We start from the raw sequence: 14,216 nt of genomic DNA, 5'->3' as shown, positions 1-14,216 counted from the left end.
CAGCAGTAGGAGGAGGAGGTGCAGCAGCAGCAGCAGTAGGAGGAGGAGGTGCAGCAGCAGCAGCAGTAGGAGGAGGTGCAGCAGCAGTAGGAGGAGGAGGTGCAGCAGCAGTAGGAGGAGGAGGTGCAGCAGCAGCAGCAGTAGGAGGAGGTGCAGCAGCAGCAGCAGTAGGAGGAGGAGGTGCAGCAGCAGCAGCAGTAGGAGGAGGTGCAGCAGCAGCAGCAGCAGGAGGAGGAGGAGGTGCAGCAGCAGCAGCAGTAGGAGGAGGTGCAGCAGCAGCAGCAGTAGGAGGAGGTGCAGCAGCAGCAGTAGGAGGAGGAGGTGCAGCAGCAGCAGCAGTAGGAGGAGGAGGTGCAGCAGCAGGAGGAGGAGGAGGAGGTGCAGCAGGAGGAGGAGGAGGCTCAGCAGCAGGAGGTGCAGTAGGAGGAGGTTCTGCTGACCAGTAGGAGGAGGTGCAGCAGTAGGAGGAGGAGGAGGTGCAGCAGGAGGAGGAGGAGGCTCAGCAGCAGGAGGTGCAGTAGGAGGAGGTTCTGCTGACCAGTAGGAGGAGGTGCAGCAGCAGGAGGAGGAGGAGGAGGAGGTGCAGCAGGAGGAGGAGGAGGCTCAGCAGCAGGAGGTGCAGTAGGAGGAGGTTCTGCTGACCAGTAGGAGGAGGTGCAGCAGTAGGAGGAGGAGGTGCAGCAGCAGGAGGAGGAGGAGGAGGAGGTGCAGCAGCAGTAGGAGGAGGAGGAGGTGCAGCAGGAGGAGGAGGAGGCGCAGCAGGAGGAGGCGCAGGAGGAGGAGGAGGTGCAGCAGCAGTAGGAGGAGGTGCAGCAGCAGGAGGAGGAGGTGCAGCAGTAGGAGGAGGAGGTGCAGCAGCAGCAGGAGGAGGAGGAGGTGCAGCAGCAGCAGGAGGAGGAGGTGCAGCAGCAGCAGGAGGAGGAGGTGCAGCAGCAGCAGGAGGAGGAGGAGGAGCAGCAGCAGGAGGAGGAGGTGCAGCAGCAGGAGGAGGAGGTGCAGCAGCAGGAGGAGGAGGTGCAGCAGCAGCAGGAGGAGGAGGTGCAGCAGCAGCAGTAGGAGGAGGAGGTGCAGCAGCAGCAGCAGGAGGAGGAGGTGCAGCAGCAGCAGCAGTAGCAGGAGGAGGTGCAGCAGCAGCAGTAGGAGGAGGTGCAGCAGCAGCAGTAGGAGGAGGAGGTGCAGCAGCAGCAGCAGTAGGAGGAGGAGGTGCAGCAGCAGCAGCAGTAGGAGGAGGTGCAGCAGCAGCAGTAGGAGGAGGAGGTGCAGCAGCAGCAGTAGGAGGAGGTGCAGCAGCAGCAGTAGGAGGAGGAGATGCAACAGCAGCAGCAGTAGGAGGAGGAGGTGCAGGAGGAGGAGGTGCAGCAGCAGCAGTAGGAGGAGGAGGTGCAGCAGCAGCAGCAGTAGGAGGAGGAGGTGCAGCAGCAGCAGTAGGAGGAGGAGGTGCAGCAGCAGCAGTAGGAGGAGGAGGTGCAGCAGCAGGAGGAGGAGGAGGTGCAGCAGCAGCAGCAGTAGGAGGAGGTGCAGCAGCAGCAGTAGGAGGAGGAGGTGCAGCAGCAGCAGCAGTAGGAGGAGGAGGTGCAGCAGCAGCAGCAGGAGGAGGTGCAGCAGCAGCAGCAGTAGGAGGAGGAGGTGCAGCAGCAGCAGCAGGAGGAGGAGGTGCAGCAGCAGTAGGAGGAGGAGGTGCAGCAGCAGCAGTAGGAGGAGGTGCAGCAGTAGGAGGAGGAGGTGCAGCAGCAGCAGTAGGAGGAGGAGGTGCAGCAGCAGCAGCAGTAGGAGGAGGAGGTGCAGCAGCAGCAGCAGGAGGAGGAGGTGCAGCAGCAGCAGTAGGAGGAGGTGCAGCAGCAGCAGTAGGAGGAGGAGGTGCAACAGCAGCAGCAGTAGGAGGAGGAGGTGCAGCAGCAGCAGCAGTAGGAGGAGGTGCAGCAGCAGCAGTAGGAGGAGGAGGTGCAGCAGCAGCAGCAGTAGGAGGAGGAGGTGCAGCAGCAGGAGGAGGAGGAGGTGCAGCAGCAGCAGCAGTAGGAGGAGGTGCAGCAGCAGCAGCAGTAGGAGGAGGAGGTGCAGCAGCAGCAGCAGTAGGAGGAGGAGGTGCAGCAGCAGCAGTAGGAGGAGGAGGAGGTGCAGCAGCAGCAGCAGCAGTAGGAGGAGGAGGTGCAGCAGCAGCAGCAGTAGGAGGAGGAGGTGCAGCAGCAGCAGCAGTAGGAGGAGGAGGAGGAGGTGCAGCAGCAGCAGTAGGAGGAGGAGGTGCAGCAGCAGCAGTAGGAGGAGGAGGAGGTGCAGCAGCAGCAGCAGTAGGAGGAGGAGGTGCAGCAGCAGTAGGAGGAGGAGGAGGAGGTGCAGCAGCAGCAGTAGGAGGAGGAGGTGCAGCAGCAGCAGTAGGAGGAGGAGGAGGTGCAGCAGCAGCAGCAGTAGGAGGAGGAGGTGCAGCAGCAGCAGCAGTAGGAGGAGGAGGTGCAGCAGCAGCAGCAGTAGGAGGAGGAGGTGCAGCAGCAGTAGGAGGAGGAGGTGCAGCAGCAGCAGTAGGAGGAGGAGGAGGTGCAGCAGCAGCAGCAGTAGGAGGAGGAGGTGCAGCAGCAGCAGCAGTAGGAGGAGGAGGTGCAGCAGCAGCAGCAGTAGGAGGAGGAGGTGCAGCAGCAGCAGCAGTAGGAGGAGGAGGTGCAGCAGTAGGAGGAGGAGGTGCAGCAGCAGCAGCAGTAGGAGGAGGAGGTGCAGCAGCAGCAGCAGTAGGAGGAGGAGGAGGTGCAGCAGCAGCAGTAGGAGGAGGAGGAGGTGCAGCAGCAGCAGCAGTAGGAGGAGGAGGTGCAGCAGCAGCAGCAGTAGGAGGAGGAGGTGCAGCAGCAGCAGCAGTAGGAGGAGGAGGTGCAGCAGTAGGAGGAGGAGGTGCAGCAGCAGCAGCAGTAGGAGGAGGAGGTGCAGCAGCAGCAGCAGTAGGAGGAGGAGGAGGAGCAGCAGCAGTAGGAGGAGGAGGAGGTGCAGCAGCAGCAGCAGTAGGAGGAGGAGGTGCAGCAGCAGTAGGAGGAGGAGGTGCAGCAGCAGCAGCAGTAGGAGGAGGAGGTGCAGCAGCAGTAGGAGGAGGTGTATCCATATTAAAAGCTGTTCTGTGTTCTCCAGGTGAGGATGAAAGAGCCTGACGGCGACGCCTCCATCGCTGACATAACGTCTCTGATACAGAGCAGATACAAGGACCAGTCAGGTACTGGGAGCACTGGGAGCACTGGGTGTACTGGGAGTACTGGGAGTACTGGGTGTACTGGGAGCACTGGGAGCACTGGGTGTACTGGGTGCACTGGGTGTACTGGGAGTACTGGGAGCACTGGGAGTACTGGGAGCACTGGGAGTACTGGGAGTACTGGGAGCACTGGGAGTACTGGGAGTACTGGGAGTACTGGGAGCACTGGGAGTACTGGGAGTACTGGGAGTACTGGGTGCACTGGGTGTACTGGGAGTACTGGGTGCACTGGGAGCACTGGGTGTACTGGGAGCACTGGGAGTACTGGGTGCACTGGGTGCACTGGGAGCACTGGGAGCACTGGGTGTACTGGGTGCACTGGGAGCACTGGGAGCACTGGGTGCACTGGGAGCACTGGGTGTACTGGGTGCACTGGGAGCACTGGGTGTACTGGGAGCACTGGGTGTACTGGGAGTACTGGGTGCACTGGGAGCACTGGGTGCACTGGGAGCACTGGGTGTACTGGGTGCACTGGGAGCACTGGGAGCACTGGGAGCACTGGGAGCACTGGGTGTACTGGGTGCACTGGGTGCACTGGGTGTACTGGGAGTACTGGGTGCACTGGGAGCACTGGGTGCACTGGGTGTACTGGGAGCACTGGGTGCACTGGGTGCACTGGGTGTACTGGGTGCACTGGGTGTACTGGGTGCACTGGGTGTACTGGGTGCACTGGGTGCACTGGGTGTACTGGGTGCACTGGGTGTACTGGGAGTACTGGGTGCACTGGGAGCACTGGGAGCACTGGGTGTACTGGGTGCACTGGGTGCACTGGGTGTACTGGGTGTACTGGGTGCACTGGGAGCACTGGGTGTACTGGGAGCACTGGGTGCACTGGGAGCACTGGGTGCACTGGGAGCACTGGGTGTACTGGGTGCACTGGGAGCACTGGGAGCACTGGGTGTACTGGGTGCACTGGGTGCACTGGGTGTACTGGGAGTACTGGGTGCACTGGGAGCACTGGGTGTACTGGGAGTACTGGGTGCACTGGGTGCACTGGGAGCACTGGGTGTACTGGGAGCACTGGGAGCACTGGGTGTACTGGGAGCACTGGGTGTACTGGGAGTACTGGGAGCACTGGGAGTACTGGGAGTACTGGGTGCACTGGGAGCACTGGGAGTACTGGGAGGACTGGGTGCACTGGGAGCACTGGGAGCACTGGGTGTACTGGGAGCACTGGGTGTACTGGGAGTACTGGGTGCACTGGGTGCACTGGGAGCACTGGGTGTACTGGGAGCACTGGGAGTACTGGGTGCACTGGGTGCACTGGGAGCACTGGGAGCACTGGGAGCACTGGGTGTACTGGGTGTACTGGGTGCACTGGGAGCACTGGGAGCACTGGGTGTACTGGGAGGACTGGGAGCACTGGGTGTACTGGGAGCACTGGGAGCTCGTACCCAACTGGGCGTCCGTGTGGCGTGAAGCTGGATGTCTCGGCGGACGATGCGGCGCTCCGGGGGCTGATGGGTGTGTGCTCTGCAGGGATCGTGTACGTGTTCTCCCAGAAGGAAGCAGAGAGCGTGTCGTCTGAACTCCGGAGGAGAGGCGTCCTGGCGGATCCGTACCACGCCAACATGGACCCTGGAGACAAGTCCCAGGTTCACCGGAGATGGACCTCCAACAGAATCCAGGTAGCCAGTTAAATGCATCAGCGTTTCACCACGGTGCTTTCCTGCCGCCGAGGTGTGGCGCTGCAGCTGACGTGTTGCTGGTGTGCAGGTGGTGGTCGCCACGGTGGCGTTCGGCATGGGCATCGACAAACCAGACGTCAGGTTTGTGATCCACCACTCCATCAGCAAGTCGGTGGAGAACTACTACCAGGAGAGCGGGAGAGCAGGTACCAGCTGCCTGAAGCCGGAGTCAGCAGCACCTTCCCGCCGCCTCACGCTCCCGTTTCCTCCGTTTCCAGGCCGAGACGACCGCCCTGCAGACTGCATCGTCTACTTCGGCTTTGCCGACATCTTCAGGATCAGCACCATGGTGGTGATGGAGAACGTTGGCCAGCAGAAGCTGCTGCAGATGGTGGACTACTGCCAGAACCTGTGCAGGTGACTGTATGATGACGGAGGCTGGCCGCCAGCGTCCGGCATGCGTTCTGACCTTCTGGCGTGCTGTGTGAAGGTGTCGGCGTGCTCTCATGGCTCTTCACTTCGATGAGGTGTGGGACGAGGAAGGCTGCAACCAGATGTGCGACACCTGCAGGCATGGAAAAGGTTTGCATCTGAAACATCTGTTGTGTGGTCCTCCAGAACGGTCTAAACCGACCTCAGCTCCATGTCCAGAAGCAGGTCCTGCAGACCGCGAGGTCCTGCAGATGCTGCTGGACTCCATGTCCAGAAGCAGGTCCTGCAGACCGCGAGGTTCTGCAGATGCTGCTGGACTCCATGTCCAGAAGCAGGTCCTGCAGACCGCGAGGTCCTGCAGATGCTGCTGGACTCCATGTCTAGAAGCAGGTCCTGCAGACCGCGAGGTCCTGCAGATGCTGCTGGACTCCATGTCCAGAAGCAGGTCCTGCAGACCGCGAGGTCCTGCAGATGCTGCTGGGTTCGCCTGACTGAGGTCGGAACATGGAGGGTTTCTCCTCACCTGCAGGTTATTAGGTAGTTTTTTAGGAACCTGCTGCAGGAGACAGAGTCCGTTATCTGCTCATGGTTGCAGAGGTTTTGGTAGGGACAGCTTGGTGGTTTTATTTGAGAGTTTATATTGAGAGTTCATCCAGATGAAGATAAAAACTCTGCGAAGACGCGCAGCGGTCTGCCTACATGGGTGAATCAGTGGTGAGGCAGTCGGCCTGCAGCCTTGTGTTCCTGTGTTTCTGCAGCAGACAGTAACCTGGATAATTCACCACTCAGTCTTCCCTACAAACAAATCCTACAAAGAAGTTTATTGAAACGACGTTTATTCAGACATTTCTCTCTTTATTCCATCAGTAGAAATCATCTCGTCCACGACCGCGTAGTGAACTCCACGTTTCCTCCTGACTCCAAGGATGAGACGTGGCGAGGCGGGGAAAGGGCTTTGTCAGTACCGAGCCGTGTCTAAGCTCCTCCTCCTCTTCCAGGCTACGGCGACGTGGACATCACTCAGCACGCCAAGCAGGTTGTCCATATCGTGGAGTTAGCAGCTTCCCTGGACGAGAAGCTGACCCCGCTGAAGCTGGTGGAGGCCTGGATGGGGAGGGGTCCGGCCAAACGCAGGAAGATGATCCAGACCACCACGCTGAGCCGGCCGCAGGTGGAAGCCGTGATCGTCCGCATGCTGCTGCTGGGATACCTCAGGTGACCCGTGATCCTCTGCTCCAGTCTGACGGCAGCTAATCTCTGCTGCACACCGTTCCTGACCACACTGGAAGCCACGGAAACGCCACCGCTGAGCCTTCCGGAGGCATCTGGAGGCGTCAGCCTGCAGACTACGGTGGCCCTGAGGGGTCACAGCAAGACAACACGACACGACACGCCACAACACGCCACGCCACGCCACAACAAGCCACAACACGCCACGACACGACAAGCCACAACACGCCACGACACGACACGCCACGACACGCCACGCCACAACAAGCCACAACACGCCACGACACGACACGCCACGCCACGACAAGCCACGACAAGCCACGACACGCCACGACACGCCACAACAAGCCACAACACGCCACGACACGCCACAACACGCCACGACAAGCCACGACACGCCACGACACGCCACGCCACGCCACAACAAGCCACAACACGCCACGACACGACACGCCACGCCACGACAAGCCACGACACGCCACGACACGCCACGACACGCCACGACACGCCACAACACGCCACGCCACAACAAGCCACAACACGCCACGACACGACACGCCACGCCACGACAAGCCACGACACGCCACGACACGCCACGACACGCCACGACATGCCACGACACGACACGCCACGACACGCCACAACACGCCACGACACGCCACGACACGACACGCCACGACACGACACGACAAGCCACGCCACGCCACGCCACGACTAGCCACAACACGCCACGACACGACACGCCACGACACGCCACGACACGACAAGCCACGCCACGCCACGCCACGACAACCCACGACACGCCACAACAAGCCACAACACGCCACGACACGCCACAACACGCCACGACACGCCACGACACGCCACAACAAGCCACGACACGCCACGACACGCCACGACAAGCCACGACACGCCACGCCACGACACGCCACGACACGCCACGCCACGCCACGACACGACACGCCACGACACGACACGCCACGACACGCCACGACACGCCACAACAAGCCACGACACGCCACAACAAGCCACAACACGACACGACACGCCACAACACGCCACGACACGCCACGACACGCCACGACACGCCACGACACGCCACAACACGACAAGCCACAACACGACAAGCCACGCCACGCCACGACAAGCCACGACACGCCACGACACGACACGACACGCCACGACACGCCACGCCACGCCACGACGAGCCACAACACGACACGACACGCCACGCCACGCCACGCCACGCCACGACACGCCACAACAAGCCACGCCACGCCACGCCACGACACGCCACAACAAGCCACAACACGCCACGACACGACACGCCACGACACGCCACGACACGACACGACACGCCACGACAAGCCACGACACGACACGACACGCCACGCCACGACAAGCCACGACACGCCACGCCACGACACGCCACAACAAGCCACAACACGCCACGACACGACACGCCACGACACGACACGCCACGCCACGACAAGCCACGACACGCCACGCCACGCCACGACAAGCCACGACACGACACGCCACAACAAGCCACGACACGCCACGACACGACACGACACGACACGACACGCCACGACAAGCCACGACACGACACGACACGCCACGACAAGCCACGACACGACACGCCACGCCACGACAAGCCACGACACGCCACGACACGCCACAACAAGCCACAACACGCCACGACACGACACGACACGCCACGACACGACACGACACGCCACGCCACGACAAGCCACGACACAAGCCACAACACGACACAACAAGCCACAACACGACACGACAAGCCACAACACGCCACGACAAGCCACGCCACGCCACGACAAGCCACGCCACGCCACGACACGCCACGACACACGCCACAGCACGACACAACACAACACGACACGCCACAACACGACACGACAAGCCACGACACGACACGCCACAACAAGCCACAACACGACACGACACGACACGCCACGCCACGTCACGAAAAGCCACAACACGACACGACACGCCACGACACAACACAACACGCCACAACACGACACGCCACAACAAGCCACAACACGACACGCCACGACACAACACGACACGACAAGCCACAACACGACACGACAAGCCACGACACGACACGCCACGACACGACACGCCACAAGCCACAACACGACACGACACGCCACGACACGCCACAACAAGCCACGCCACGCCACGACACGCCACGACACGCCACAACAAGCCACAACACGCCACGCCACGACAAGCCACGCCACGACACGCCACAACACGACAAGCCACAACACAACACAACAAGCCACGACACGACACGACACGCCACGCCACGACAAGCCACGCCACGCCACGCCACGACAAGCCACGCCACGCCACGACACAACACAACACAACAAGCCACAACACGACACGCCACAACACGACACAACACAACACAACAAGCCACAACACGACACGCCACAACACGACACGACAAGCCACGACACGACACGCCACGCCACGCCACGCCACGACAAGCCACAACACGACACGACACGCCACAACACGACACGCCACAACAAGCCACAACACGACACGCCACGACACGACACGCCACGACACAACACAACACAACAAGCCACAACACGACACGACAAGCCACGACACAACACGCCACAACACGACACAACAAGCCACGACACGACACGACACGCCACGACACAACACGACACGACAAGCCACAACACGACACGACAAGCCACGACACGACACGCCACGACACAACACGACACGCCACGACACAACACGACACGACAAGCCACAACACGACACGACAAGCCACGACACGACACGCCACGACACAACACAACACAACACGACAAGCCACGACACGACACAACATGCCACAACACAACAAGCCACAACACGACACGACACGACACGCCACGACACGCCACAACAAGCCACAACACGCCACGACACGACACGCCACGACACGCCACAACAAGCCACAACACGACACGACACGCCACGCCACGCCACAACAAGCCACAACACGCCACGACACGACACGCCACGACACGACACGCCACGACACGCCACAATAAGCCACAACACGCCACGACACGACACGCCACGACACGCCACAACAAGCCACAACACGCCACGACACAACACGCCACGACACGACACGCCACGACACGCCACAATAAGCCACAACACGCCACGACACGACACGCCACGCCACGACACGCCACAACAAGCCACAACACGCCACGACACGACACGCCACAACAAGCCACAACACGACACGCCACAACACGCCACGACACGCCACAACAAGCCACGATACGCCACGACACGACACGCCACGACACGCCACGCCACGACGAGCCACAACACGACACGACACGCCACGACAAGCCACGCCACGCCACGACACGCCACAACAAGCCACAACACGCCACGACACGACACGACACGACACGCCACGCCACGACAAGCCACGACACGACACGACACGCCACGCCAAGCCACGACACGACACGACACGCCACGCCACGCCAAGCCACGACACGACACGCCACGCCAAGCCACGACACGCCACGACACGACACGCCACGCCACAACAAGCCACGACACGCCACGACACGACATGCCACGCCACGACAAGCCACGACACGACACGCCACAACAAGCCACGACACGCCACGACACGACATGCCACGCCACGACAAGCCACGACACGACACGCCACAACAAGCCACGACACGCCACGACACGACATGCCACGCCACGACAAGCCACGACACGACACGACACGCCACGCCACGCCACGCCACGCCACGACACGCCACGCCATGACACGACACGCCACAACAAGCCACGACACGACACGCCACGCCACGCCACAACAAGCCACGACACGCCACAACAAGCCACGACACGACACGACACGCCACGCCACAACAAGCCACGACACGCCACGACACGCCACAACAAGCCACGACAAGCCACGACACGACACGCCACGCCACGACAAGCCACAACACGACACGACACGCCACAACACGCCACGACACGCCACGACACGCCACGACACGCCACGACACGCCACAACACGCCACGACACGCCACGACACGACACGCCACGCCACAACACGCCACGCCACAACACGCCACGCCACGACACGCCACGCCACGACACGCCACGCCACGACACGCCACAACACGACACGCCACGACACGACACGCCACAACACGCCACAACAAGCCACAACACAACACAACAAGCCACGACACAACACAACAAGCCACGACAAGCCACGACAAGCCACGACACAACACAACACGACACGACACGACAAGCCACAACACAACACAACAAGCCACAACACGACACGCCACAACACGACACGACAAGCCACGCCACAACAAGCCACAACACGACACGACACGCCACGCCACGCCACGTCACGAAAAGCCACAACACGACACGACACGCCACAACACGACACGCCACAACAAGCCACAACACAACAAGCCACAACACGACACGACAAGCCACAACACGACACGACAAGCCACGACACGACACGCCACGACACAACACGACACGACAAGCCACAACACGACACGACAAGCCACGACACGACAAGCCACAACACGACACGCCACGACACGACAAGCCACAACACGACACGACACGACACAACACGACACGACAAGCCACAACACGACACGACACGCCACGACAAGCCACAACAAGCCACAACACGACACGCCACAACACGACACGCCACGACAAGCCACAACACGACACGACACGCCACAACACGACACGCCACAACAAGCCACAACACGACACGCCACGACACGACACGCCACGACACAACACAACACAACAAGCCACAACACGACACGACAAGCCACGACACAACACGACACAACAAGCCACGACACGACACGACACGACAAGCCACAACACGACACGACACGCCACGACAAGCCACAACAAGCCACAACAAGCCACAACACGACACGACACGCCACGACAAGCCACAACACGACACGACACGCCACAACACGACACGCCACAACAAGCCACAACACGACACGCCACAACACGACACGCCACGACACAACACAACACAACAAGCCACAACACGACACGACAAGCCACGACACAACACGCCACAACACGACACAACAAGCCACGACACGACACGACACGACAAGCCACAACACGACACGCCACGACACGACACGACAAGCCACAACACGACACGCCACGACACGCCACGCCACGCCACGACAAGCCACGACACGACAAGCCACAACACGACACGACAAGCCACAACACGACACGCCACGACACAACACAACACAACAAGCCACAACACGACACGCCACGACAAGCCACAACACGACACGCCACGACACAACACGACACGACACAACACAACACAACAAGCCACAACACGACACGACACGACACGACAAGCCACGACACAACACAACACAACAAGCCACAACACGACACGACACGACACGACAAGCCACAACACGACACGCCACGACACAACACAACACAACAAGCCACAACACGACACGCCACAACACGACACGCCACGACACAACACGACACAACAAGCCACAACACGACACGCCACGACACAACACAACACAACAAGCCACAACACGACACGCCACGACACAACACAACACAACAAGCCACAACACGACACGACACGACAAGCCACAACACGACACGCCACGACACAACACGACACGACAAGCCACAACACGACACGCCACGACACAACACAACACAACAAGCCACAACACGACACGACAAGCCACAACACGACACGCCACGACACAACACAACAAGCCACAACACGACACGCCACAACACGACAAGCCACAACACGACACGACAAGCCACAACACGACACGCCACGACACGACACGCCACGACACAACACAACACAACAAGCCACAACACGACACGCCACGACACGACACGCCACAACACGACACGACAAGCCACGACACGACACGACACGCCACAACAAGCCACAACACGACACGACACGCCACGACACGCCACGACAAGCCACAACACGACACGACACGCCACGACACGCCACGACAAGCCACAACAAGCCACAACACGACACAACACAACACAACAAGCCACAACACAACACAACACAACACGCCACAACACAACACAACACGCCACAACACAACACAACAAGCCACAACACAACACAACAAGCCACAACACAACAAGCCACGACACGACACGACACGACACGACACGACACGACACGCCACAACAAGCCACAACACGACACGACACGACACGACACGCCACAACAAGCCACAACACGACACGCCACGACACGCCACGCCACAACAAGCCACGACACGACACGACACGCCACAACAAGCCACAACACGACACGCCACGACACGCCACGACACGCCACAACAAGCCACAACACGACACGCCACGACACGCCACGACACGCCACGACACGCCACGACAAGCCACAACACGACACGACACGACAAGCCACGACAAGCCACAACACGCCACGACACGCCACAACACGACACGACACAACACGCCACGACACGCCACGACACAACAAGCCACAACACGACACGCCACGCCACGACACGCCACGACAAGCCACAACACGACACGCCACGCCACGACACAAGCCACGCCACGCCACGACAAGCCACAACACGACACGACAAGCCACAACACGACACGACACGCCACGCCACGACAAGCCACGCCACGCCACGCCACGCCACGCCACGCCACGTCACGAAAAGCCACAACACGACACGACACGACACGACACAACACAACAAGCCACGACACGACACGACACGCCACGCCACGTCACGAAAAGCCACAACACGACACGACACGACACGACACAACACGACAAGCCACAACACGACACGACAAGCCACGACACAACAAGCCACGACACAACACGACAAGCCACAACAAGCCACAACACGACACGACAAGCCACGACACAACACGACAAGCCACAACACGACACAACAAGCCACGACACAACACGCCACAACACGACACGCCACGACACAACACAACACAACAAGCCACAACACGACACGACAAGCCACGACACAACACGCCACAACACGACACGCCACGACACAACACAACACAACAAGCCACAACACGACACGACAAGCCACGACACGCCACAACAAGACACAACACGACACGACACGACAAGCCACAACACGACACGACACGCCACAACACGAAACGCCACAACACAACACAACACAACAAGCCACAACACGACACGCCACGACACGACACGCCACGACACAACACAACACAACACAACAAGCCACAACACGACACGACAAGCCACGACACAACACGCCACAACACGACACAACAAGCCACGACACGACACGCCACAACAAGCCACAACACGACACGACAAGCCACAACACGACACGACAAGCCACAACACGACACAACAAGCCACAACACGACACGACAAGCCACAACACGACACGACAAGCCACGACACAACACGACAAGCCACAACACGACACAACAAGCCACGACACGACACGCCACAACAAGCCACAACACGACACGACAAGCCACGACACAACACGCCACAACACGACACGCC

The 14,216-nt window shown here is 60.7% G+C and overlaps 1 protein-coding gene across 2 annotated transcripts in view; it reads left to right on the top strand.

Moving 5' to 3' along the window:
• LOC306773256 (ATP-dependent DNA helicase Q1-like) overlaps positions 1-14,216 on the top strand; it is a 119,716-nt gene that overhangs the window by 6,407 nt on the left and 99,093 nt on the right. For both annotated transcript variants that reach the window (XM_079263020.1, XM_079263019.1), the window contains 6 exons: positions 3,106-3,187; positions 4,703-4,851; positions 4,940-5,057; positions 5,130-5,268; positions 5,342-5,433; positions 6,282-6,498. In XM_079263020.1, the coding sequence (XP_079119146.1) occupies positions 3,106-3,187; positions 4,703-4,851; positions 4,940-5,057; positions 5,130-5,268; positions 5,342-5,433; positions 6,282-6,498 (797 nt within the window). The remainder of the gene's footprint in view (positions 1-3,105; positions 3,188-4,702; positions 4,852-4,939; positions 5,058-5,129; positions 5,269-5,341; positions 5,434-6,281; positions 6,499-14,216) is intronic.

Source organism: Telmatherina bonti (assembly GCF_933228915.1).
Source record: "Telmatherina bonti genome assembly, chromosome: 23".
In the NCBI taxonomy this organism is placed as follows: domain Eukaryota; kingdom Metazoa; phylum Chordata; class Actinopteri; order Atheriniformes; family Telmatherinidae; genus Telmatherina; species Telmatherina bonti.
The sequence above is the reverse complement of the archived record's forward strand: the minus strand, read 5'-3'. Positions and strand labels throughout refer to the sequence as shown.